General features: G+C 48.1%; 2 protein-coding genes across 3 annotated transcripts in view; both read left to right on the top strand.

The window, feature by feature from the left end:
- ZNF398 (zinc finger protein 398) overlaps positions 1-6430 on the top strand; it is a 37499-nt gene extending 31069 nt beyond the window's left edge. Inside the window, exon 6 of the mRNA XM_039472979.2 lies at positions 2310-6430. Within this exon, the coding sequence (XP_039328913.1) occupies positions 2310-3469 (1160 nt within the window). The 3' untranslated portion in view covers positions 3470-6430. The remainder of the gene's footprint in view (positions 1-2309) is intronic.
- An 84-nt stretch (positions 6431-6514) lies between these two features.
- Positions 6515-25633, top strand: part of LOC101042796 (zinc finger protein 282) — a 36717-nt gene continuing 17598 nt past the window's right edge. For both annotated transcript variants that reach the window (XM_074378943.1, XM_039472960.2), the window contains exons 1-2: positions 6515-13518; positions 16096-16515. In XM_074378943.1, the coding sequence (XP_074235044.1) occupies positions 12937-13518; positions 16096-16515 (1002 nt within the window). In that variant the 5' untranslated portion in view covers positions 6515-12936. The remainder of the gene's footprint in view (positions 13519-16095; positions 16516-25633) is intronic.

Below are 25633 nucleotides of genomic sequence, written 5' to 3'. Positions count from 1 at the left end.
AGGTGAAATGGGTTTGTAGAGGCAAAGATGTGGGAGAAGAATGAGGGAAAGAAACAAAGACATGCTCAAATACATTATAAATGAAACCAAACAGTCACTAAGATAAATTTTAAGTGAGTGAGAAAATTTACATACAAAGACAAATGAGAATTGTCAGAAGAAGAAAAATAAGTACACACAGATGAACCAAAATTATGGGAATGGGGAAACACAGAAGAACATTTGAAAATCATGTAGAAAAGGTAGAAAAAGGGAGAGGCGGGTGGAGAGACAAGCCCCGGAGACAGAAATGGCATTGGAAAGCTGTAAATGGAAATGTTAAGTAAGAGCCCTCCCTCAGTGAAAGGAAAATCAATGATGCAAGAAGAAACAGAAGTATCTAAGATACTTTTTTCGTTTGTATTCTAGAAGAGAATCTTAAGATGAGAAGGATCTCAGTCATTTATACAATTTAATGCAGTTGTTTTTTTTTTTTATTTTTTTTTATTTTCTGTGCTCTGTGTTCTTTTAGACTGGGAAACACAAATGCAAAATAAGACAGTTTCAGCTCTTGAAGAAACTTACACTAGGCACATACATATTAGTACTAGGCAACCCTGTTAAGTGTCAAGGATGATTAGGGTGGATGACTTACATAAATGAAGGAGAAGTTTCAAGAGCATGCATCAGGTTGGGCTTGGTGGCTCATGCCTGTAAGCCCAGCATTTTGGGAGGAGGTTGAGGCAGGTGGATCACTGGAGCCCAGGAGTTTAAGACCAGTCTGGGTAACATAGGGAGACCCTGTCTCTAAAAAAATAGAGAACATGCATCAGTTGTCGTTCAGGTATTTAAATAAGACCTCAAGAAGGGCATAAGACGAGAATTGTACCTTAAAAGATTGATATGATATGGCTGGGTATAATTTGGGAAGGTGGAGAGGGGGGAAGCATTCTGTAAAAGCAAGGACAGAATAAGTAAAGATGCATAGCAGAAATGTGTACTCTGTTCTCAGGGGAAGTAGAGACAGCTGACCACTGTGACAGATTGATCTGATAGAATAGAGAGAAATAGGAGTAGATAGTTACATGATTTTAGGCTTTGTCACAACAGATAATAGAGAAAGTTCTTGAGCAGAGGTAAAACATAATGAAAGTAACATTGGGAAGATTGATGCCAAGGATTTTCTGTTTGTTAACAGATAGCATAGAAGAGATACAATAGGCCGGGTATGGTGGCTTATGCCAGTAATCCCAGCACACTGGGGAGGCCGAGCAGGCGAATCACAAGGTCAAGAGATTGAGACCATCCTGGCCAACATGGTGAAACCCCGTCTCTACTAAAAATACAAAACTTAACTGGGCGTGGTAGCATGCCTATAGTCCCAGCTACTCAGGGGGCTGAGGCAGGAGAATCACTTGAATCTGGGAGGCGGAGTTGCAGTGAGCTGAGATCACACCACTGCACTCCAGAGTGAGACTCTGTCTTAAAAAAAAAAAGAAGAGGCCGGGCGCGGTGGCTCAAGCCTGTAATCCCAGCACTTTGGGAGGCCGAGGCGGGTGGATCACGAGGTCGAGAGATCGAGACCAACCTGGTCAACATGGTGAAACCCCGTCTCTACTAAAAATACAAAAAATTAGCTGGGCATGGTGGCGCGTGCCTGTAATCCCAGCTACTCAGGAGGCTGAGGCAGGAGAATTGCCTGAACCCAGGAGGCGGAGGTTGCGGTGAGCCGAGATCGCGCCATTGCACTCCAGCCTGGGTAACACGAGCGAAACTCCATCTCAAAAAAAAAAAAAAAAAAAAAAAAGAAGAGGTACAATATTAAATTTTCAGATGAGGGCTGGGTGCTGTGGCTCACACCTGTAATCCCAGCACTTTGGGATGCTGAGGCAGGTGGATCACTCAGGGCCAGGAGTTCGAGACCCTTGGTCCACCATGGTGAAACCTTGTCTCTGCTAAAAATACAAAAATTAGCTGGGCACACTAGTGCATGCCTGTAATCCCAGCTACTTGGAAGGCTTAGGCAGGAGAGTCACTTGAACCCAGGAGGTGGAGGTTGCAGTGAGCCGAGGTTGTGCTACTACAATCCACCGTGGGTGACAGAATGAGACTCTGTCATAAAGTAAAATAAATATAAAATTTAATGTCATTTTTCTTATGATTTGCCACACAGACCACAGATGTCTTGGTTATTATTGCAGCCTTCTGCAGTGTTTCTGATCTGAGCCAGTTAAGAGCTCAGAGTGATCGGTTAGAGCTGGGTAGGAATGCATGAGAGTTGCTAGTGGGACAGTTATTGATGGGTATAACTCTGGAGTCTTTTCTTTCAGATGAAGAGCTTGTCATCAAAGCTGAAGGCCTTGCTAGATCCTCATTGTGCCCTGAGGTTCCGGTCCCCTTCTCTTCTCCACCACCACCGGCAGCAGCAAAGGATGCTTTTTCAGATGTGGCTTTCAAAAGTCAGCAGTCTACATCCATGACACCTTTTGGACGTCCAGCCACTGACCTGCCTGAAGCCTCCGAGGGACAAGTGACTTTTACTCAGTTGGGTAGCTATCCCCTCCCACCTCCAGTTGGCGAGCAGGTGTTCTCATGCCACCACTGTGGCAAGAGTCTCACCCAAGACATGTTGCTGACCCACCAATGTAGCCATGCTACTGAGCACCCCTTACCCTGTGCCCAGTGCCCTAAGCACTTTACTCCACAGGCGGACCTCAGCAGCACCTCCCAGGACCATGCCAGTGAGACGCCCCCCACCTGCCCACACTGTGCCAGGACTTTTACTCACCCATCAAGACTTACCTACCATCTTCGGGTCCATAACAGCACCGAGCGTCCTTTCCCCTGTCCTGATTGTCCCAAGCGCTTTGCTGACCAGGCTCGACTCACCAGCCACCGGAGAGCTCATGCAAGCGAAAGGCCCTTCCGTTGTGCCCAGTGCGGCAGGAGCTTCAGCTTGAAAATCAGCCTCCTGCTCCACCAGCGGGGTCATGCGCAAGAGCGCCCATTCTCCTGCCCTCAGTGTGGCATTGACTTCAATGGCCACTCGGCCCTGATCCGCCACCAGATGATCCATACAGGCGAGCGTCCTTACCCCTGCACTGACTGCAGTAAGAGCTTCATGCGCAAGGAGCACCTGCTGAACCACCGGCGGCTGCACACGGGTGAGCGGCCCTTCAGCTGTCCTCACTGTGGCAAGAGCTTCATCCGCAAGCACCACCTCATGAAACACCAGCGCATCCACACTGGGGAGCGGCCCTACCCCTGCTCCTATTGTGGCAGGAGCTTTCGCTACAAACAGACACTTAAGGACCACCTGCGTTCAGGCCACAATGGAGGCTGTGGGGGTGATAGTGACCCATCGGGTCAGCCACCTGACCCACCAGGTCCCCTGATAACTGGGCTTGAAACTTCTGGCCTGGGGGTCAACACTGAAGGTCTAGAGGCCAACCAGTGGTATGGGGAAGGGAGTGGAGGGGGAGTTTTGTAAATCCAAATCTCTGTGGCTTCATGGTTGTATATGCTCACAGCAGGGCACAAAATCCAAGAGAAAGCCTGTGAGCCTCATCTAACACCCATGGTAATTATTATCTGGCACATCAATGAATTTGGGGTCCTATACACTTGACTAGAGACATACTTGTGTTTTAGAATTTCACACCATTACAAGAATACCACATTTTGAAACCCAGAAAGACTTGGAAAGGAGCCCAGCATCTCCATCTTTTCAAAGATACAGCAAAAGCAGAAGTAACAAGAATATTGCAGAGAGGTTGGAGAACAGCAGGTTGTTGGTAGATTATGTCTCTAGGTAGAGACAGGTACATGGGAAGAGCCTCCAAAACTGGAATCCCATCATGAGGCATGAAAAATTTTAAAGCCTTTTATTAGTTCCTTGATAGGTAAGATGGTTGTCGGAAAAAGTGGTTAAGCCACTGTTTATGTTGCTGCCTCCTCTCTCAAAACCAGCCAAGATCTGTTCACATGCCTCTGTGGCTGCCTTTCTCTGAAACTTGGTAATTCAAGACTGCCTTCCTATGTTTCTTAGATTAATTTTTGACATAAATTTTGTTTAATATTGGGTGAACAAGGATTCTGACTTTAAAAGATGATTAAGGAGAACATTCCTTAACTATACTGGCTTGATTTGAAACAGGCTCTTACTGGCATTTAAACTGCCAGAAACCTTTGCCAAGGTCCTGGTTAAAAAATTGGGAACAGTTTTCTCAGCCCAGCTTTAAAAGCTACAGATCTCAGAGAAATAACTGGCTTAACAATGACAGAACAGCTTAAAATTTGTGCCTACACCATATTCTTGGAGTCGTTCACATCAAATTCTTCCTTATCTTTTCCAAGCCAGTAATTTGGCTTCTTCATTCCTGGTGTCTGATGTTCTTGATCATCAACAGCAACAAAGATCACAGCACTTTGCAGAAGTATGGAGCTTCAGAAAGTGCCAGAGAACTCTTGATCCTCAGTAGTGAGATAACAGTGTTGTAATGCAGCTTTCTTGAGCCATCAGAGAGAGTGTATGTTCACCATATCTGGCTGTATCCCATTGGCAGTGGACAGATTGAGGAACTTCCTAGATCACTGAGAGCTAAGCACAGCAAATTGACAATAGTTTCTTCCTGCTTGTATTGCTTTTAGGGACCTTGACTACCATGTGTTCTTTTCTTGGGGTCATTTAATCACCTGGGAGTATCTGAGCCTGCTCCTAAATAGCTTTGCACCTGGGCATAAGTTCCATTTCCTTTATGGATTTTCATCTGCAAAATGAATCTGTTGAAAAGAAAAAAAGTGAGCCTCTAGGAATTATTTTTAAAAAATTCTTGTGATATATTCCTTTTCCTGCCAAAATTCTGTCTCTGTCTTTGGCTTCTGTCCAAGCAAAGCTAAATAAGATAGCAAAGTCAACGTAGATAAATTCTTGCTGAAACTTGACTAAAATTTATTTGATTTGTTGTTTTACTCCTGCTTGGAAGCCTGAGGTAGAAGACTGAATGCAAAAGTCTTACATCTTGGGCAGAAAATTCTTTGTTTATTCCTATACTCTCTTTCCTCTGCTTCTTCCTGAGGTGCCCAGAACAAGGTGTGGAAATGTTTAGACAGGACATTTTCTTGATGAAGTGATAAGGAAAGAACACTTTTTCCTTTATCACCTAGCCCAACCCTTACTCTCTATTTACGCATAACAACGCTAGGAAAAGTATTGGCCAGCTAACTTTGCTTCTGGGAAGGCTATGTCTGAACATGTTGCTCTGTAGGATAATCACACTTACAAAACATCTGCTCTATGACATTCACAATACCAGGGACCGTGGGAGACACAAGAAATGTGTGTGAGACCTAGACTGCTCTCATAACTTAGAGTGAAAAAGCCCAATAATACAGAACAAGACATGATGGCCAGAACCCTAGCAAATTGGTATTAAGAGCTTTCTAGCCAGAATCTGGACCTATACCATGGGAAAATTTAGAGGTTCTGGGAATCCCAAAGCCAGTGTTCTGGCTTCATTGGCAACCCACTAGGAACTTGAGTATGAGATTTAGCTCTAGTTTGTACCTTGATTTCCCCAATGAAAAGGGAGAAGAGTCAAAGTCTTGTCTAGATGGTGAGTTCCCTTTTCTGAGTGGATTTCAAGCATTTACCAGGGTATGCTGGAGGATATTTCTACAGTAGATGAGAAGTGGGACTAGGTAACACTTTAAATTCTTTTTTACTCAAAGATTTGCCAAGGACACAGCTTACTAGTGAAAGAGACCTATGGATTGAAATGTTGCAGAGAGATTCCACAGTCCCCTCTGGAAGGAGCTGTGGAGCCAGGAGGGACCTAAAGTTTGGCAAAAAGTGAGCACGATTCAAATACAAGTGAAGCAAGAGCCGTAAACCTGAATGAAAGGGGGTGTGTGAGACTATCCCAGAAAGATGGAAGGAGATGGGATCCCAATCCTTAGCCTGGTATAAAGTAGAGAGTTCAACTATTATTCTTTTCTTTCATCAGTCCCCTGTCAGGTAGAACTGCAGGCCAGCTCCAAGGAGTGTTTGCTTAAGATTCAGAAGTGGATAACTAAAATGGATCAGTGGGAAGGATAAGGTGTCCAGTGGAAAGTGTGGAGGAGAAACTCGGCCCATCAAGTGCAACTGTGAGAAACCGTGCATTTAACTCTGCAGTTAAAGAAATGCATAAGAACTGCCTGGCATGACCAGACAAGATAGGGAAGGGGAAACCCCAAAAACATGCTCTTCATCTGTCAGCCCTTTGGACCAAGAAGCTGTTATTGTCACACATGGGCACCATTCCCTTAGAGTGCATCCAGGTGTTGATTATAACCAGATTTACTCTTTGCTTACTAGGTTTTTTACTGTCACCATTGGATGAACCTCTGGTTTTTAGCCACAGTTGTGAAAATAAATGGAAGTTGATTGATTGTCTAGAAAGTGAAAGAAGATGGCCCTGTTCCTTTTCTGCTGAACATTGGAAACTCCTACTTCCCTCTTCATTAATAATAAAGTGTGCAAGGTTCCTATAGGGTGGGGGAGGTGCAGGGCTCTGCTGGGCTTCTCTGAAGCATATCTGAGAAATGATGTTCATGGCTATTTCAACCAGGACCAGACCCTGTGACTTACTAATTCATAACAGTCCACAAAAGCTTCGTTGATAAAAGGATCTCATTCCAAATAGAGAATCCCAAATTTCTGCTCAAATTTTCTCTGAGGAGGGACAGAACACCTGCCCTTCCTTCTACGTCTTAGCTTCTTAAACAATAAAAAGCACCCTCAGTTGCTGCCTGAGGGCAGTTCAGTAGCCATGAGCAAAAGCGTCTTATGGACAAGGACCTCTGATGTCACCAAATATGCTTTTTTGCTTTGTGCCTGATGGATACTTCTAACCTTGTTCTCTTTAGCCCTGTTTGTTTGTTTTTGTTGTTGTTGCTTTGGTTTTTCTGTTTGTTCTGAGACAGAGTCTAGTTCTGTCACCAGACTGGAGTGCAGCGGCGCAATCTCAGCTCACTGCAACCTCCTCCTCCTGGGTTCAAGCAATTCTCCTGCCTCAGCCTCCTGAGTAGCTGGGATTACCGGTGCCTACCACCATGCCCAGCTAATTTTTGTATTTTATAGAGATGGGGGTTACACTATGTGGTCAGGTTAGTCTTGAACTCCTGACCTCATGATCTGCCCCCCCCCTCAGCCTCCCAAAGGTCTGGGATTACAGGTGTGAGCCACTGCACCGAGCCTTTTTTTTTCTTTTTTTTAGAGAAGTCTGTGTTGCTGTGTTGCTCAGGCTGCTGTTGAAGCAATCCTGCCAAGGCCTCCCAAAGAGCTGGGATTACAGGTGTTAGCCTCCTTGCCTGTCCTATCTCAGGTTCTTTATCTGTAGCAAAGGAATAGTCATTTCTCACAGGGTTTATACACAGAGGCCTGTTCTTTGTTTTAAAATGTTTCAGACTCTTACAGGCAAAAGATACTTTTGCCAAGTGATCAAATTGGTGGGAGCAGGGTGTGTGCAGTGCCTTAACAACGATACATCACGTATGTTAGTACAGCTTAATGGTTATGAACAAGGACTCTGGAGTCCTCAATTCAAGTCCTTACATAAGTAAAATAACTGATTTATTATTTAAACATCTTGAGACTTATGAGATGGGGATAGTAATACTTGTGTCTCAGAGGTGTTAAGGCTCAGGAGGAAACCTATGTAGTGTTTAACACAGGACCCTGACAGACAGGAGATGTTCAGTACAGTAGCTATCAGGAAAGATTTTGTAGGACCAACAGGGCAGGGAGAGGGGGTAGTTCATAAAGCTGGGCTGAATTTGAAGTGAAAGTGCCAAGGATGGAGGCTGCTCTGCAGAAGCACATGGTCACTGGGACTCAGCTTGTTGCCACTGTCTTTTGCTTCCTTTTAACCTGTTTTATCTTTTCTGTACCTCCTAGCTCCCACAGGTTTCTGTGTGCCGTGATGCATCTGGCTCCGATTCTCTTGGCCTCTTCGTTCTTTTCTGTTTTTTTTTCCGAGATGGAGTTTCACTCTTGTCCAGACTGGAATGCAGTGGCATGATCTCAGCTCACATCAACCTCTGCCTCCCAGGTTCAAGCGATTCTCCTGCCTCAGCCTCCTGAGTAGCTGGGATTACAGGCGCTGGCCACCATGCCCAGCTAAGTTTTTGTATTTTTAGCAGACATGGGATTTCACCATGTTTGCCAGGCTGATCTTGAACTCCTTACCTCAAGTGATCCAACCACTTATCTTGGTTTTTCTTATTTCAGATTCAACAGTGGGGAAGCTGCGAGGCCACAGAAGTTTCTAGCCAACCCTTGCATTGGCTGCCCTGGGTTACGTGCTCATCCTGGTTCAGTCAGCTGGAGTTGGCGGGGGAAGGTCCTGCACCGGGTTCTGTGGGCCTTGTAACTTGGGAATGGGCAAATGTGACACAGTATAGCATTTCTAGTGCTGCCAGGAGAGAATCTCTGTTTCTACTTTGTAAGCAGTATCACAGGCCAGAGCATATTGTTTCTTGCAGAAAGGACCTGGAAGGTTCTGTGTATGTATCTTGCAGGAGTCATTTGTCACTTTCTAGGATGTTATTCCTCCCTTCTGGCCTTGTTTTAGTTTCTTTTTAAATGAGTAATTCTGGCCACAATCATATAATGTATACACACATACACAATGACTTTTCTCAACTTGGTCAATTAAATTGCCTCTTAAAAAAAATAAAAATTCACACTTAAAACCAACTCCCATCAAAGAAGACAGATAGTTACAGCCCAGAGATGCCTCAAAAACAGTGTGATGCAATGCTCTCAAAAATTGCCAGGTTACAAAAATCGCCAGGTTTTCCAAATAAAATATTTGATAAAACCTCATTGAGTAGCCGGGCGCGGTGGCTCACACCTGTAATCCCAGCACTTTGGGAGGCTGAGGTGGGTGGATCACCTGAGGTCAGTAGTTTGAGACTAGCCTGGCCAACATGGTGAAACCCCATCTCTAGTAAAAATACAAAAATTAGCCGAGCATGGTGGCAGGCGCCTGTAATCCCAGCTACTCAGGAGGCTGAGGCAGGATAATTACCTCATAAGAAAACAGTGTTTATATAGTAGTTGCAGGAGAATTACTTTTTAGCTAGTTAAATAATATCCTGGGTCATACTGATGCTTCTCTTCATTCAAGACTGGGCAGAGGCTGGGTGTGATGGCTCAGTCATGTTATCCCACCACTTTGGGAGGCTGAGGCAGGAGCATCACTTGAGCCCAGGAATTTGAGACTAGCCTGAGCAACATAGTGAGACCCCATCTCTACCAAAAAATTAAAAAGTAAAAAGCTAGGTGTGGTGGCACATGCCTATAGTCTCAGCTACTTGGAGGCTGAGGTGGGAGAATCCCTTCAGCCCAGGAGGTTGAGGCTGCAATGAGCTGTGATTGCGCCAAAAAAAAAAAAAAAAAAAAAAAAAAGGGCAGTAGTTTGTTTCCAGTTTGCCTGCCTATTTGGGGAATAATAGCAGAAGTGGAAGTATGCATGGAAAGAGATGAAAAACAAAATTTAATGCCAACAATATTAGGTTTACATGTATAGTATATTGAGTTCTATCAGCAACTTTTGTTAACCACTTTTATGTATAGGAAGAATCATTACATCAGAAAGACAAGCACGTTACTGGAGAGAGTTGACTAAACCAGCAGGATTCAGAATTAAAGATGTACATGTACATCAGGTCAGTTCTTGGCTTTGAGTTTGTAATTTTAAAAAATTGTGTAAGACAGTACCTACAAGCCACTCTCAGTGAGTAAAGAGCAGGATAAAAACAAGAATTACACCAATCATATTTATGTTATTAGCCAAGCAAGTAGTCATTTAGGATGTTTATTTTCCCAGATGATCTTGTGGGGCCAAGACAAGGAGATGAGGAGTAGCAGGAAGATTCTGTTGCACTAGTTTCTTTTGTGTTTTTATTTTTTATTTTTTTGAGACAGAGTCTTGCTCTGTCACCCAGGCTAGAGTGTAGTGACACGATCTTGGCTCACTGCAACCTCCACCTCTTAGGTGCCTGGCTTGTTTCTGGCTGAACTTTTAGAATAACCTGGGGAGCACCTGGGCATGCGGTGGCTCATGCCTGTAATCCTAGCACTTTGGGAGGCTAAGGTGGGCAGATCATGAGGTCAAGAGATCGAGACCATCCTGGCCAACATGGTGAAACCCCATCTCTACTAAAAATACAAAAATTAGCTCGACATGGTGGCACAAGCCTGTAGTCCCAGCTACTTGGGAGGCTGAGGCAGGAGAATTGCTTGAACCCGGGAGGTGGAGGTTGCAGTGGAGGTGGAAAGCTGTGACCAAGGATGTGCCAGTGGGGGAGGAAGCCGGAGCAGCTGAGCTGCCTTCTTTTCCCTATCCTGTTGACGACATTGGCAGTTTGTAGCCTGCTCATTAAATTAGGTATGGGGCAAAAAACCAAGATAGGAGTGCAAATTTGGTTACCCTCTTCTCTTAGCTAACAGCAAGTCTAGAAGTTTTGTTCCTCAAATAAAGCTTTATTGTAGTTGTTGAAAAGACGCAGAGCACCAGAAATCTTTAGGCAACAGTAGACATAAATGTTCTGGTGTTGATGCATTCCCCTCTCCTGTATTCTTTAGTTCAGCATCCATCACTTCAAATATCCTATCCAGAGCAGTAAAAACAGAATTCCTAGGGGACGGGATGAAAAGCAGTCAGTTCCCACCTGAGAGACTGAGGGGCCAGGCCCGGTCCCTCCCTAACAAGAAGCGTGTATTAACTATGCCATATACTTGGCATTTATAATCCACTTGATCCAGTTACTCATTCTGCTACTCAGGATGTGAGATAACGGTCTCCTAGTTACCCAGTGATTTCTGGAAACCAGTCTTATGACCGGATACCTCTCCCAGTGCAGGATCTCCCTCACTCTTGGGTATCTCTCTGTCTCATCAGCCCGTTGATCGTGGGAGGACCTATAACTGGGCCCATGGCCTGTGCAGCTACAGCAGCTTTCTCCTCATTCCCTGCTTGTTTTCCTTCTGGGAAGTTCTCCTTAATCACTCCCTTCACTGCCCTCCTGCTGGTAGCCACTATGGCCTTTTATAGCCTGTGGTTGCTAGGCTTGGTGGTTATAAAATAACGCTAGTACAAAAAGCCTGTGCATTTAAATTCTGTTTGAGTTGAGAACCTTTGCTCATATATCTTAACAATGAGGCCGGGCGCGGTGGCTCACGCCTGTAATCCCAGCACTTCGGGAGGCTGAGGCAGGCAGATCACGAGGTCAGGAGTTCAAGACCAATCTGGCCAACATAGTGAAACCCCATCTGTACTAAAAATACAAAAAAATAGCTGGGTGTGGTAGTGTGTGCCTGTAATCCCAGCTACTCGGGAAGCTGAGGCAGGAGAATTGCGTGAACCCAGGAAGGGGAGGTTGAAGTGATAAAGCGAGGACTAGGTTAGTCCCAAACATTTATGCTATCTTTTCAGTATAAAGCCTTTAAAATGACTTCCCTTCCTAAGCACTTAACAAGTTATAATGATGTCCCTTGTTACACAATAAGACATCACTGTAGTGTGTCTGCTTCACATTTTTCCTTCACAGAGGGTGGATTTTCATGCAGCCATCAACACTTTCATGCTTTGTGACCAGAGTAGTAGCTCAGAGCTAGAGGTCCCATTCATGGTTTTTTGTTGTTGTTGTTGTCATTGTTGTCGTTGTTGTGATCTGCCCGCCTCGGCCTCCCAAAGTGAGGGATTACAGGCTTGAGCCACTGCGCCCGGCCTGATTTTGGGGATTTTAAGCTCAGGTGTATGTACCTGCAAAGCTCACCCTCTTCCTAAACAGCACCTGGCACACAGTAGATGTTCAATAAATAAATTCAGAATGACTGAATGAATTTTCCCCTCCTTCATCTTCAACAACTTGCACTGGCCTGTCCCTAGTTCCTCCTCTGACCTGGCCTGATGTTTCAAAGTGACATTGACTTGTGCTTAAAGGGTGTTGTTTGTAGAGAAGGGGTCTTGCTGTGTCACCGAGGCTGGTGATACAGCTGGTGAACTCCTGGCCTCAACCTTGGCTTCCAAAATGTTGGGATTACAGGTGTGAGCCACCATGCCTGCCCAATTTAAAAGTTTATTTATTTGACACAGAATCTGTGCTATGTCATCCAAGCTGGAGTGCAATGGTACAGTCATGGCTCACTGCAACCATCAACCTTAGCTTCCCAAATAACTAGGACTACAGGCATGAGCCACCATGCCCGGCTAATTTTTATTTCTTATTTATTTATTTATTTATTTTTGAGATGGAATCTTGCTCTGTCACCGAGGCTGGAGTGCACTGGCACAATCTTGGCTCACTGCAACCTCCGCCTCCCAGGTTGAAGCGCTTCTCCTGCCACAGCCTCCAGATTAGCTGGGATTATAGGCCCACACCACTATGCCAGGCTAATTTTGTTGTATTTTTAGTACAGACATGGTTTCACCATGGCCAGGCTGGTCTCGAACTCCTGACTTTAGGTGATCCACCTGCCTCAGCCTCCCAAAGTGCTGGGATTACAGACGTGAGCCATCACGCCCGGCTGATTTTTATTTTTTGTAGGGACCAGGTGTCAATGTGTTGCTCAGGCTGGTCTCAAACTCCTGGGCTCAAGCCATCCTCCCGCTTCAGCCTCTCAAAGTGCTCAAAGTGCTGAGATTACAGGTGTGAGGCACCACGCCCAACCCAATTTCAAGGTGTTTGAAGAGGCCACTGTTAAAATGCACTGCACCTTACTTGGGAGAAAGAGCTCAGCCCTCTTTTGACACCTTAGCACGAAATCACTTCTCTGTCATCCATAACAGTGCAAAAGCTTTAGGATGGGTCCAGGTAAATCTGGATTCGGAGGAAAGGGAGTCTGGGGTAAAGTCTGCAAAGGAGTGAGGGAAGGCAGAAGGCCAGAAGAAAGTGCCTGAAGACAGAATGACTCTTGCAAAATTTTCAAAAGGGTCAGGCACCGTTTTCTCCCGCGATGCCCAACACATTGGCAGAATTAACAGAAATCAAGCCCAGAGTCCAGGTCCTCACATAGTTTGGGACTTTAAGGTCGGCCATCCCAGACTGAGGGGGCCTGACCTTTGGGCCAACCTGCCGCCTCTCAGCTTTGGGGCGGCGGCTGCCCCAGCCCGGGAGTGGCCCCAGCCGTTCCCCGCAGGCGGGCAGGAGCTCCGAGGCTATTGGCTGACGCGCGGGCTGCGGAGGGGCGGGGAGCGCCGCCGAAGGGGACTGTTTGCTCCTACGGGCTGTAGATGGAGCTGTCCGGCCCCGGCGAGGGGGAAGGCGCCTGGAAAACGTTCTTCTTCTCCCTGGCCGGCCCGAGCGGGGAACAGCACTCCCAGGATGCAGTTTGTGTCAACACGGCCGCAGCCTCAGCAGCTGGGCATCCAGGGCCTGGGGCTGGACAGCGGAAGCTGGAGCTGGGCCCAGGCTCTGCCCCCGGAGGAGGTCTGCCACCAGGAGCCGGCGCTGCGCGGGGAAATGGCCGAGGGAATGCCGCCCATGCAGGTGGGAGAGCCCCGCCGGCGCCATGGCCGCGCTGCCGTGGGGGCGGGGCGCGGGCTGGGCCGCGGGACTGGGCCGCACCGTCCTCCGGGAGCCTCGCGGCGCCCTCCCCGCGCCCGCGCCCAGACGAGGCCCGAGGCGGGCGGGGCACGGCCGGGCTGCGCGGCAGGCAGGGCGGAGCGGGCCCGACGCAGGCCCAGAGCGGCAGGCCTGGCCCGCGCGGCGCGGAGCAACGATGGCCGGGCCCGACTGCGGAGGCCCCGAGTGCGGGGCGGGGGCCGGGACCGCCCTTTCCGGGACCCGGCGGAGCCCTGACCCAGTCTCCGAGCCGGGGCCCGGGGCTCCCTTCGCGCCCGGCCGGCGGAGGGCTTCGCGGGCAGTGCTTCCGCCCGGCCGCAGGAGTGAATACCTCGTCCGTGTTTACACGGTGGCCAGTTTGACGAAGAGATTTTTTAAATGTTTGATTGCCACCTTTCACCAACTGTAATGAGTAATTCACTTTCCTCCTGCAGCGAGTGTGAGCCAGGAAAGGGGCCTTGGAGAGATGACTGTGGGGTCTTTCCTGCGGTTGGCAAACTTGGCCGCAGGTTGGAATGGCCTGGGCAGCTTTTAAGACTCCCGAGTCCTCGCCGCGTCCAAGAGCTCAGGGTCTCTGCCGGGTGAGAGTAGCACAGGCTTCATCCATGATCTCCGTGAGCAGAACCAGTGCTCCAGAATTGGGTATAAAACCAGGGGAGGTGGATCCTCAGAGAGGCCTGAGAGCTTCCCCAGGGAAGAGTCTGGGCCGACCCTGGGCCAGGGCTCCTCAGGAGCCCCTCTGCTCACCACCGGCCTCTCAGCTGGCTGCCAACGAAGGAGCCAGGAGCTCCTGTGCTGTGTTTGATCATTTTCAGAGTTAGGTCTTCAAACCTGAGAAAACTAAACTGGTCCCAGGAGTTTCTTAACTTCAGCTGTCGACTCTGTCCCCTTCTGTGGGCTAGGGCGGAGTGGAGCCTCCGTGATGGAGGAATGGATGCTTTTGATGGAAATACCAGTGCCTCTTACTCAGCAGGGCCTGGCGATCCTAGGACCCTGCTCTCCGCTCTGCCCTGTCCCAGAGCAGGTCTCAGGAAGCTGGGACTGTGTGGCCGTCGCTGCTGCTCTGAGTCAGAGAGGGGGTCTGGCCTGTCTAGATTGCCTCAAGCAGCAGTCCTCTCCTTTTACCAGCCCGAGGGGCCTCCTCAGCAGCCATCGGGAGGACAGAAGATGATACCTCCTCCTGTCCCAGGTGTGAAGGAGAGTCGGTCCCCAGCCCATGCAGTCCAGTGAGCCCTGAGTCTGACACCAGGTCCTAGATGACCAGTGAACTGTCTGTCACCACCCTCAACTGGTCCCCCTTAGCCATAGGGCTCAGCTCCCAGTCTGCACCTATTAGCCTACCTTTCCGGGGTGAGGGCTCTGTGCTGGAAGATAAAAGGGGGAGTCCCCAGGCCATGGGGTACCCCTTCCTCAGGAAGCAAGGAGGGGTCCTGGAGGAGTTTCTCTCTTAGTTCTCTTGGGCGTGAGGGACATCCCCTTTTCACCTCTAATGAGTGACCTTTTTTAGTGAACCTATTTTCATTTTGGAAAATATTTATGAAACAATGGTTGTTGATGGGGGAGGGGAGCTGCTTTTCTGCCCTAGCTTGGGCTCTCTGGTCTTTCTCTTCACTGCAGCCCTGGTGGGGATGTGGTGGGGTTTTATTGTTTGTTTGTTTGTTCTGAGACAGAGTCTTGCTCTCCACCCAGACTGGAGTGCTGTGGCACCATCTCAGCTCACTACCACCTCCACTTCCCAGGTTCAAGCAAGTCTCCTGCCTCAGCCTCCCAGGTAGCTGGGATTACAGGAGCCCACCACCATGCCTGGCTAATTTTTGTGTTTTTAGTAGAGACAGGGTTTCACTATGCTGGCCAGGCTGGTCTTGAACTCCTCAGCTCAAGTGAGCTGCCTGCCCTGGCCTCCCAAAGTGCTGGGAAGGTGTGAGCCACCTCGCCTCACCAGGAATGTGTTTTTTGTTACCTGCCTCACCTAAAGCTGCTCCAGCTGGCAGTGCAGGGAGGCGCTGCGGAGTGACCAGCAGCCCCCCTGTGCCTCAGTTTCATCATCTTTAAAGCAGAGATCATTCTTGCCCTAACCTGCTGAGAGATTGCTGGGAAGATTAGCATCAGATAACTTACATCAAAGTTCTTGGAAACATAAAACACTAGGCAAATACGAAGGTCATCATTAAGCCTAGCCCTGGAAGAAATCAGTTGGTCTATTCAAAGAAAGAAAGTAGCCTGTGACATTTTAGGCAGGGGTCACAGCTGTAAGTTGCTAAGGGTCAAGGTGGGTGAGCTAGTGACCAGATTGACTCACCTAGGCAGGAGATGGGAGAGTGGTGAGTTGGGTGGCTGGGTGAGTAGCTATTGCTGGGACCATTAGAATAGCCCAAGGTACAGGGGCTTGGCAGAAGAAAGACACCATGTAGCATTTGATTACTTGACCCTTGTTCCCAGCTGATTTCGCCCCACTCATGCAAGGTCTCATCCTGGGTTATCACTTTCTCCCTCTGCATACAGGCTCAAGAATGGGACATGGATGCCCGGCGGCCGATGCCTTTTCAGTTCCCACCCTTTCCAGATAGGGCACCTGTCTTCCCCGACCGCATGATGCGAGAGCCCCAGTTGCCCACAGCAGAGATCTCACTCTGGACCGTGGTGGCTGCCATCCAGGCTGTGGAGAGGAAGGTGGATGCCCAGGCCAGCCAACTGCTGAACCTGGAGGGGCGCACAGGGACAGCTGAAAAGAAGCTGGCCGACTGTGAAAAGACGGCTGTGGAATTTGGGAACCACATGGAGAGCAAGTGGGCCGTGCTGGGGACGCTGCTGCAGGAGTACGGGCTGCTGCAGAGGCGGCTGGAGAACTTGGAGAACCTGCTGCGCAACAGGAACTTCTGGGTCCTGCGGCTGCCCCCGGGCAGCAAGGGGGAGGCCCCCAAGGTATGTGGCGGTCCCCAGGGCAGGGATGGAGGTGAGGAACAGTATAGGTGAATAAAATCGTTGATTTCATTTTGTCAGCCCTTCTCATAAACTTCTCTGGCTCCCTGTTATCCAATTTCAGTGCCTTTTTTTTTTTTTTTTTTTTTGAGACGGAGTTTCGCTCTTGTTGCCCAGGCTGGAGTGCAATGGTGCGATCTCGGCTCACCGCAACCTCCGCCTCCTGGGTTCAAGCAATTCTCCTGCCTCAGCCTCCTGAGTAGCTGGGATTACAGGCACGCGCCACCATGCCCAGCTAATTTTTTGCACTTTTAGTAGAGACGGGGTTTCACCATGTTGACCAGGATGGTCTCGATCTCTCGACCTCGTGATCCACCCGCCTCGGCCTCCCAAAGTGCTGGGATTACAGGCGTGAGCCACTGCGCCTGGCTTGGTCTCCAACTTCTGATCTCAGGTGATCCGCCCACTTCAGTCTCCCAAAGTGTTGGGATTATAGGCATGAGCCACCCCACCCAGCTAACTTTTTTTATTTTTCATATAGACGGGGTTTCACCATCTTGGCCAGGCTGGTCTCGAACTCCTAACCTCATGATCTACCTGCCTTGGCCTCCCAAAATGCTGGGATTACAGGTGTGAGCTACCGTGCCTGGCCCTCTGTTTTTTTTAAAGAAAGATTTTTGTTTGAATTAGGATTTAAATAATGTCCACACATTATGATTGAGATGTCTCTTAAGTCTTTTTTAATCTGCAGGCATCTCCTCCATCTGTTATTTTCCTTTCAGTTTATCTGGAAGGAATTGGGCCATCTGTCCTGTTCATCTCACTGTCTGGATTCTGTTGATTGCGTCCCCCGTGGTCTCATTTAACGTGTTCCTCTATTCTCAGTATTCCAGTTGATTGGTAACTGGATCTTTCTCTCTGAAATGCACTCTGATCAGGCCTTTGCTTACTTTTTTTTTTTTTTCTCTTTTTTCCCCCAAGTATGCCCTACCTATTTACAAGACCTCTGCTTACTAATGATGCTCGTGGGGTTACAGCCAGTGGTCGCCTCTTAGTCTTCATTTTCCCTGCCCTGTCAGCAGCGTTGTGTGTGAGTGACCACTCTCTCCTTGAAACCCCGTGCCGTGGCTTCTGGAACACCTCCTTCTGTTGATTCTTTTCCTGCCTCACCAGCTGCTCTGTCTCACTGTTTGCCAATTTCGCCTCCTTTTGCCAACTTCCTGATGTATGGAGTGGGCCAGAGCTCCATCTTGGCCTTTTGCTCTTTATTCACTCTCCTTCTTCATGTCTTCATGACTGCATCCTATTTCACAGTTTTTTTTGTTTGTTTGTTTGTTTGTTTGTTTTTGAGAAGGAGTCTTGTTCTTGTCGCCCAGGCTGGAGTGCAGTGGTGCTATCTTGGCTCACTGCAACCTCTGCCTCTTGGGTTCAAGTGATTCTCCTGCCTCAGCCTCCTGAGTGGCTGGGATTACAGGCACCCACCAGCATGCCCGGCTAATTTTTTTGTATTTTTAGTAGAGACAGGGTTTTACCATGTTGGCCAGCCTGGTCTTGAACTCCTGACCTCAGGTGATCCTCCTGCTTTGGTCTCCCAAAGTGCTGGGATTACAGGTGTGAGCCACCACGCCCAGCTGTTCTCACACAATTGAAAGCAATCTGTATGCTGTCACCTCCCAAATAGATTCTTTTCCTCCCGCACTCCCTTTCTTTCTATATCTTGCCCAGCTTTCTTTCTGGAATGCCAGATTTACATTCCTACCTATTAATTCATTTGGATGTCAGGAAATCTCTTAGATTTAACATGACCGAAGTGAACTGCGGATCTCTTGCCCGAGACCTGTTCTACCTGGAGTCCTCATCGCCGTTGAGGACAGATGGTTCCCTCCTTTCGAGTGCTCAGGTCAAAGCCCTGGAGTCCTACTTGTCTCCCCTCTCTCTCATACTCTACTTCTAATCTGTTAGTAAATACCATCTGATTTTTCTTCAAAATATATCCACAACCTGGCCACTCCTTGCCACCTCCACTCCCATGCCGTCGTCTGATCTTAGGCACCATCGTCCAATCTTAGGCACCATCGTCTTTCATCTGATTTGTGCCATGGCCTCCTGCTGGGTGTCCCTGTCTTCCTCCTTGTCCCCCCACCTATACAGTCTATCTCAACACTGCATCCAGAGTGATCCTTTGAAAATGTGAAGCAGTCACATCACACTTCCGCTTAAACCTCCCAAATAGCCGGGCACAGTGGCTCATGCCCGTAACCCCAGTACTTTGGAAGAAGGCTGAGGCAGGCGGCTCACTTGAGGTCAGGAGTTCAAGACTAGCCTAGCCAACATGGTGAAACCCCGTCTCTACTAATAATACAAAAATTAGCTGGTCGTGGTGGCGGACACCTGTAATCCCAGCTACTCAGGAGGCTGAGGCACGAGAATCTCTTGAACCTGGGAGTTGGAGGCTGCAGTGAGCTGAGATCATGCCACTGCACTCCAGCCTGGATGACAGAGTGAGAATCTGTCTCAAAAAAAAAACAAAAAACACCTCCCAAATGGCTTCTTATCTGATTAGAAAAAAAACCCATGTCTGTTGATGGCCCGCGCTCTCTTCCCCGCCTCTCCGACCTCCTCTCCTCTCCATCCACTCCCTCCTGCCGGCTCCTATCTGTGCTGCGTTGCCAGCACACCAGCGCGCCCCCAGCTCAGGGACTCTCAACTGAGAAGCTCCTGCCCTGAATATCTGCATAGCTGTCTTCGCCCCCTCTTCCATCAGTGTCTGCTCAGGTACAGCCATCCTATATAAAAGAATCACATCCCTCCAGCATGCTCTTCTCCCTGCCCCTACTCAGATTTTCTCTAAAGCACTTTTGCCATTGGCGTCTTAAATATTTAAAATGTTCTTTTTTTTTTTTTTTTTTTTTTTTAATGAGACAGTCTTGCTCTGTCGCCCAGGCTGGAGTGCAGTGGTACAATCTTGGCTCATTGCAACCTCTGCTTCCCAGGTTCAAGTGGTTTTCCTGCCTCATCCTCCTGAGTAGTTGGGATTACAGATGTGCACCACCACACCCAGCTAATTTTTGTATTTTTCTTTTTTTTTTTTTGAGACGGAGTCTCGTTCCGTTGCCAGGCTAGAGTGCAGTGGTGCGATCTCTGCTCACTGCAACCTCTGCCTCCTGGGTTCAAGCGAATCTTCTGCCTCAGCCTCCCGAGTAAATGGAACTACAGGTGTGCGCCACCACGCCTGTCTACTTTTTGTATTTTTAGTAGAGACGGTGTTTTACCGTGTTGGCCAGGATGGTCTCAATCTCCTGACCTCACGATCTTCCCACCTTGGCCTCCCAAAGTGCGGAGATTCGCCACCACACCCAGCCTAACTTTTGTATTTTTTAGTAGAGATGGGGTTTCACCATGTTGTCCAGGCTGGTCTCAAATTCCTGACCTCAAGTGATCCATCCACCTTAGCCTCCCAAAGTGTTGGGATTACAGGCGTGAGCCACTGTGCCTGGCTTTTTTTTTTTTTTTTTTTTTTTAGACAGAATTTCGCTCTTGTTACCCAGGCTGGAGTGCAATGGCGCGATCTCGGCTCACCGCAACCTCCGCCTCCTGGGTTCAGGCAATTCTCCTGCCTCAGCCTCCTGAGTAGCTGGGATTACAGGCACGCACCACCATGCCCAGCTATTTTTTTTGTATTTTTAGTAGAGACGGGGTTTCACCATGTTGACCAGGATGGTCTCGATCTCTTGACCTTGTGATCCACCCGCCTCGGCCTCCCAAAGTGCTGGGATTACAGGCTTGAGCCACCGCGCCCGGCCTGTGCCTGGCTTTAAGATACTATTCTTGGCTGGGCATGGTGGCTCATGCCTGTAATCCCAGCACAGAAGTTCAAGACAAGCCTGGCCAAGATGGTGAAACTCCATCTTTAATAAAAATATGAAAAAATTAGCCAGGCATGGTGGTGGGCACCTGTAATCCCAGCTACTCAGGAGGCTGAGGTAGGAGAATTGCTTGAACCCAGGAGGCAGAGGTTGCAGTGAGCTGAGATTGCACCACTGCACTCCAGCCTGGGTGACAGAGTGAGACTCCATGTCAAAAAAAAAAAAAAAAAAGAAAAAGATTATTCTTAAATATAAAATTCCTTTTTTGTATTCTTCGTTGGTTCTCCCCAACCAGAGTGTAGATTCTGCTTGGTTGTCTGCTGTATCCCTGTGCCTGGAATGGTACCTGGCTTTGGCTGGAATGCCAAAAATGTTTCTGGAGTGCCTCTCTCCAACTGGAGAGCTAACAGCTTCCTGGCAGGGACCGGGTCTTGTATGTCTCTGTCTGCTGAGGGAACCAACCCAGTGACTTTGCCAGAGGAGTTGTTTGACATTACTTATTGAGGCTTCACAGAACTTAGTTGTAACAGTGGCTCTGGCTCCTCTGCAAAACACTTCCTGGCACTGCAGCCACAGAGGCTGGTTTTTAGGATGGTTTTGCATATGTCGCTTGTCTAGCACAATCAGCATCATCGTACACACTGCCCTTTTGCCTGTACTGTGTGTCTCAACTCACATCTTTGTGTAGCACTGTGGTGTGTTCTGTGCGTTGGATTAGGCATTAGAGGAGACTTGACTTGACAAAGCCTCTTAAGGAATAATGAAATGGTTTTAGGGTCTGGAATCAGAGAACTTGGATTTAAATCCTGACTTGGCTACATACTGGTTTTGTTTTTTCGTTTTTTGGGACAGTCTCACATTGTCATCCAGGCTGGAGTACAGTTGTACAGTCATAGCTCATACAGCCTTGAATGCCTGGGCTCAAACAATTTTTCGACCTCAGTCTTGCAATCAGGGCTACAGGCACATGCCACCACATCCAGTTAAGTTTTTGATTTATTTTTATTTTTTGTAGTGACAGGGTCTTGATATGTTGCCGAGGCTGGTCTTGAACTTTTAGGTTCAAGCTGTCTTCCTGCCTGGGCTTCCCAAAGTGCTGGGATTGTAGGCTGAGCCACTGCATGAGGCCTGCTTATACTGATTTTTCTATCATTGATCAAAAGTGTTTTTTGTTGTTTCTGAGCCTCCTCAATTCCTCTTTTGAAGAAAGTGAAGTATAAACAATTGAGTAAATTCTCAGCTGGTTTATCTGAGTTTCAGGGTTATTATCAATAAAATGAAGATGATAGTATGCTTACTTCATGGAGTTGTGAGGATTAATTTTGTTTGTGGGAAAGCATTATGTAGATTATTGTGTTAGTTGCCTATTGCTATATAACTACCCCAAAACATAGCAGCCTAACCTAAAAAAATAATTATTTATCATCTCACTGTTTCAGTGGGTCAGGAACTGGGGAGCCCCTTAGGTGAGTGGTTCTGGCTCAGAGTCCCATAAGATTACGCTCACTCTGTTGAATGGCACAGCAGTTATCTGAAGGCTTGACTGGGGCTGGAAAGCCTGATTCCAGCATGGCTCACTCACTTGGCCATTGGTGGGAGGCCTCAGTTCCTCAGCATGTGGACCTCCCCCTAGGACTGCTTGAGCATCCTCATAGCTTAGCAGCCTGCCCCCCCGCCCCCATAGGGAGTGAGCCGAGAGAGAGACCAAGATGGAAGCTGCAGTGTCTTTTATTACCTCGTCTCAGAAGGTCCACACTGTCACTTCTTCATTGATTTGTTAGAAGCAAGTCACCAAATCTTGCCCACACTGAAGGGGATAAGAATTAGGCTCTACCTATTGAAAAGACTGTCAGCCGGGCACAGTGGCTCATGTCTGTAATTCCAGCACTTTGGGAGGCTGAGGTGGGCTGATCACAGGGTCAGGAGTTCAAGATTAGCCTGACCAAATGGTGAAACCCCATCTCTACTGAAAATACAAAAATTAGCCAGGCATCGTGGTTGGTGCCTGTAATCCCCGCTACTCAGGAGGTTGAGGCAGGAGAATCACTTGAACCCTGGAGGCAGAAGTTACAGTAAGCCAAGACTGAGCCTCTGTGCTCCAGCCTGGGTGACAGAGTGAGACTCCATCTCAAAAAAAAAAAAAAAAAAGAGACTGTCAAAGAATGTGTGGACATATTCTTCTACAATCCTTTTACCTCAGTCTCTCAGTTAGTTAAGACTAGACCTAATTAAGGACCACCACAACCATAGACCACCACAAGAATGTAATTAATCTTGCTAGCAGTTATAATTCATGCACTCTTGGGCAAGCTAGATGCATTCTCTTCATCTGTCAGATTGAAGGAAGCACAGTGTTCCAGATCCTTTGTGCCTGCTGGATTCTGCTGTATCTGTTGATTGATTGAGTCATAGCTAATTTATGGATATTCTTTTCTATCCAGCTAGACCAGGCGTCCCCAAACTACGGCCCACGGGCCGCATGCGGCCCCCTGAGGCCATTTTTCCGGCCCCCCGCCACACTTCAGGAAGGGGCACCTCTTTCATTGGTGGTCAATGAGAGGAGCACAGTATGTGGCGGCCCTCCAACGGTCTGAGGGACAGTGAACTGGCCCCCTGTGTAAAAAGTCTGGGGACGCTTGAGTTAGACCATAGGCTCCCTGCAGTCTCAGACTATGTCACAGATTTCTGCTGCATCCTGTTACAGTGAAGTTTTTTTTTAATTTTTTTTTTTTTTTTTGAGACGGAGTTTCGCTTTTGTTACCCAGGCTGGAGTGCAATGGCGCGATCTCGGCTCACGGCAACCTCCGCCTCCTGGGTTCAGGCAATTCTCCTGCCTCAGCCTCCTGAGTAGCTGGGATTACAGGCACGCGCCACCATGCCCAGCTAATTTTTTGTATTTTTAGTAGAGATGGGGTTTCACCATGTTGACCAGGATGGTCTCGATCTCTTGACCTTGTGATCCACCCGCCTCAGCCTCCCAAAGTGCTGGGATTACAGGCTTGAGCCACCGCACCCGGCCTTTTTTTAATTTTTGAGATGGAGTCCTGCTCTGTCACTCAGGCCGGAGTGCAGTAGTGCCATCTCGGCTCACTGCCACCTCCACCTCTTGGGTTCAAGCAATTCTCCTGGTTTAGCCTTAGCCTCCCAAGTATCTGGGACTACAGGGACCCACCACCACACCCACCTAATTTTTATACTTTTAGTAGAGACAGGTTTCACCATGTTGGTCAGGCTGGTCTTGAACGCCTGATCTCAAGTAATCCATTCAGCCTCCCAAAGTGCTGGAATTCCTGGCATGAACCACTGCACGTGGCTCACAGTGAAGTTTTTTTAAGGTGGTGTCTGTTTGTAGTGGTAAGAATATGATTCCAGGCCGGGTGCGGTGGCTCACGCCTGTAATCCCAGCACTTTGGGAGGCCGAGGCGGGTGAATCACAAGGTCAAGAGATCGATACCATCCTAGTCAACATAGTGAAACCCCGTCTCTACTAAAAATACAAAAAATTAGCTGGGCGTGGTGGCGCGTGCCTGTAATCCCAGCTACTCAGGAGGCTGAGGCAGGAGAATTGCCTGAACCCAGGAGGCGGAGGTTGTGGTGAGCCGAGATCACGCCATTGCACTCCAGCCTGGGTAACAAGAGCGAAACTCCGTCTCAAAAAAAAAAAAGAAAAGAAAAAAAAGAATATGATTCCAGAGTTGTACTCCTCCACAGAACTGGTGAAATGAGGGAGAAGAGTTGGGATGTTGGAAAATATAATGGACCTGGGCCAAGCCTGGATCCCAGTACAGTACTTGGGCAGCTGAAGCAAGAGAATCGCTTGAGTCCAAGAGTTTGAGACCAGCCTAGGCAACATGGTGGGACCCCAATCTCTATAAAAAATTTAAAAAATTAGCCGGGCACAATGGCCCACACCTGTAGCCCCAGATACTTGGGAGGCTGAGGTGGGAGGATCACTTGAGCCCAGGAGGTCCAGGCTGCAGTGAGCTGAGATCCTGCTACTGCACTTGAGCCTGGGTGATAGAGGGAGACCCTGTCTCACACACACACAGACACACACAGACACACACACACACACACACAAAGGGATAGTGAACCTGGCCTTAAATGCATTTAGTCTGAGATACTTAAAGATGATCAAATGGAGCTACTCTGAAGGCTCTGGAAGTTTGAGGGAAGCAAGGAAAGTTGAACAGTGTCATTTGCAAAGTAGTAACAGCTGCAGTGAAAAGGGTGAAATTGCCAAGGGAAAAGTGAAGAAACAGGAAAGGGTGAGGACAGAGTCTTGATCTTGGGGGAGGAAGAGGTAAAAGTAAAGAAGACACGTGCCAGATGGACAGGAGGCAACATAGTTACAGGAACCAAGCAAAAGAAAATTCTAGAAAGATGATCTGACCTTTCAAAGAGATCAGAAATGGTGAGGATTTCAACAGAAGGTCGCTGATGATCTTCCAGGGTGTGGTTTCAGAGAATGGAGGGTACAGAGGCAGAGTCTAAGCGGGTAAAGAATGAGTAGATCATGAAGAGGGGAAAACAGAATGTGTCTCTCTGGAAGTTCCCAGTGAAGTGGGACAGCAAAGTGAGCCGAGGAGCAGCGTTGAGGGAAGGTGTTTCTGAGGTTGGAATGACCCTGAAGGGCCGGAGCTGGTGGACAGGGAGAAACTGTCAATGTAGATGAGGAGGGATTGTTTGGATTAAGATTCACAGGCAGGGGGTGGAGGACAGGTGAAGGCCACATACCAGTGGCCTTGGATTTGACAAGGAGAGGGGTAAGGAAGGAGCTTGCTGGTGCCTACCTGAGATCAAAGACAGACAGATGTGGGAGGTCACTTACAGGTCTGGGAGAATGTAACGTTTGAAACAAGCCTCCCGGGAACATAGCAAGGTGTCAGCAAGAGACCAAGAAGCTTCTGAAGCCGCCGTGAGACAGCGGTATGAATTGGTGGTGGATGTCTTCTGCAGAGTTCCAGCAACAGAGAATTCAAATAAAGAAAGGGGGCTGGGTGCGGTGCCTCATGCCTGTAATCCCAGCACTTTGGGGGACCAAGGTGGGCAGATTACAAGGTCAGGAGACTGTGACCATCCTGGTCAACATGGTGAAACACTGTCTCTACTAAAATACAAATAAATAAATAAATAAATAAATAAATAAATAAATAAATAAATAGCTGGGTATGGTGGAACCCCATCTCTACTGAAAAAAAAAACAAAACAAACAAAAAAAAACTGCTGGGTGTGGTGATACACACCTGTAGTCC

Source organism: Saimiri boliviensis, chromosome 10, assembly GCF_048565385.1.
Source record: "Saimiri boliviensis isolate mSaiBol1 chromosome 10, mSaiBol1.pri, whole genome shotgun sequence".
Classification (NCBI taxonomy): domain Eukaryota; kingdom Metazoa; phylum Chordata; class Mammalia; order Primates; family Cebidae; genus Saimiri; species Saimiri boliviensis.
This window is presented reverse-complemented; position numbering and strand designations above follow the sequence as displayed.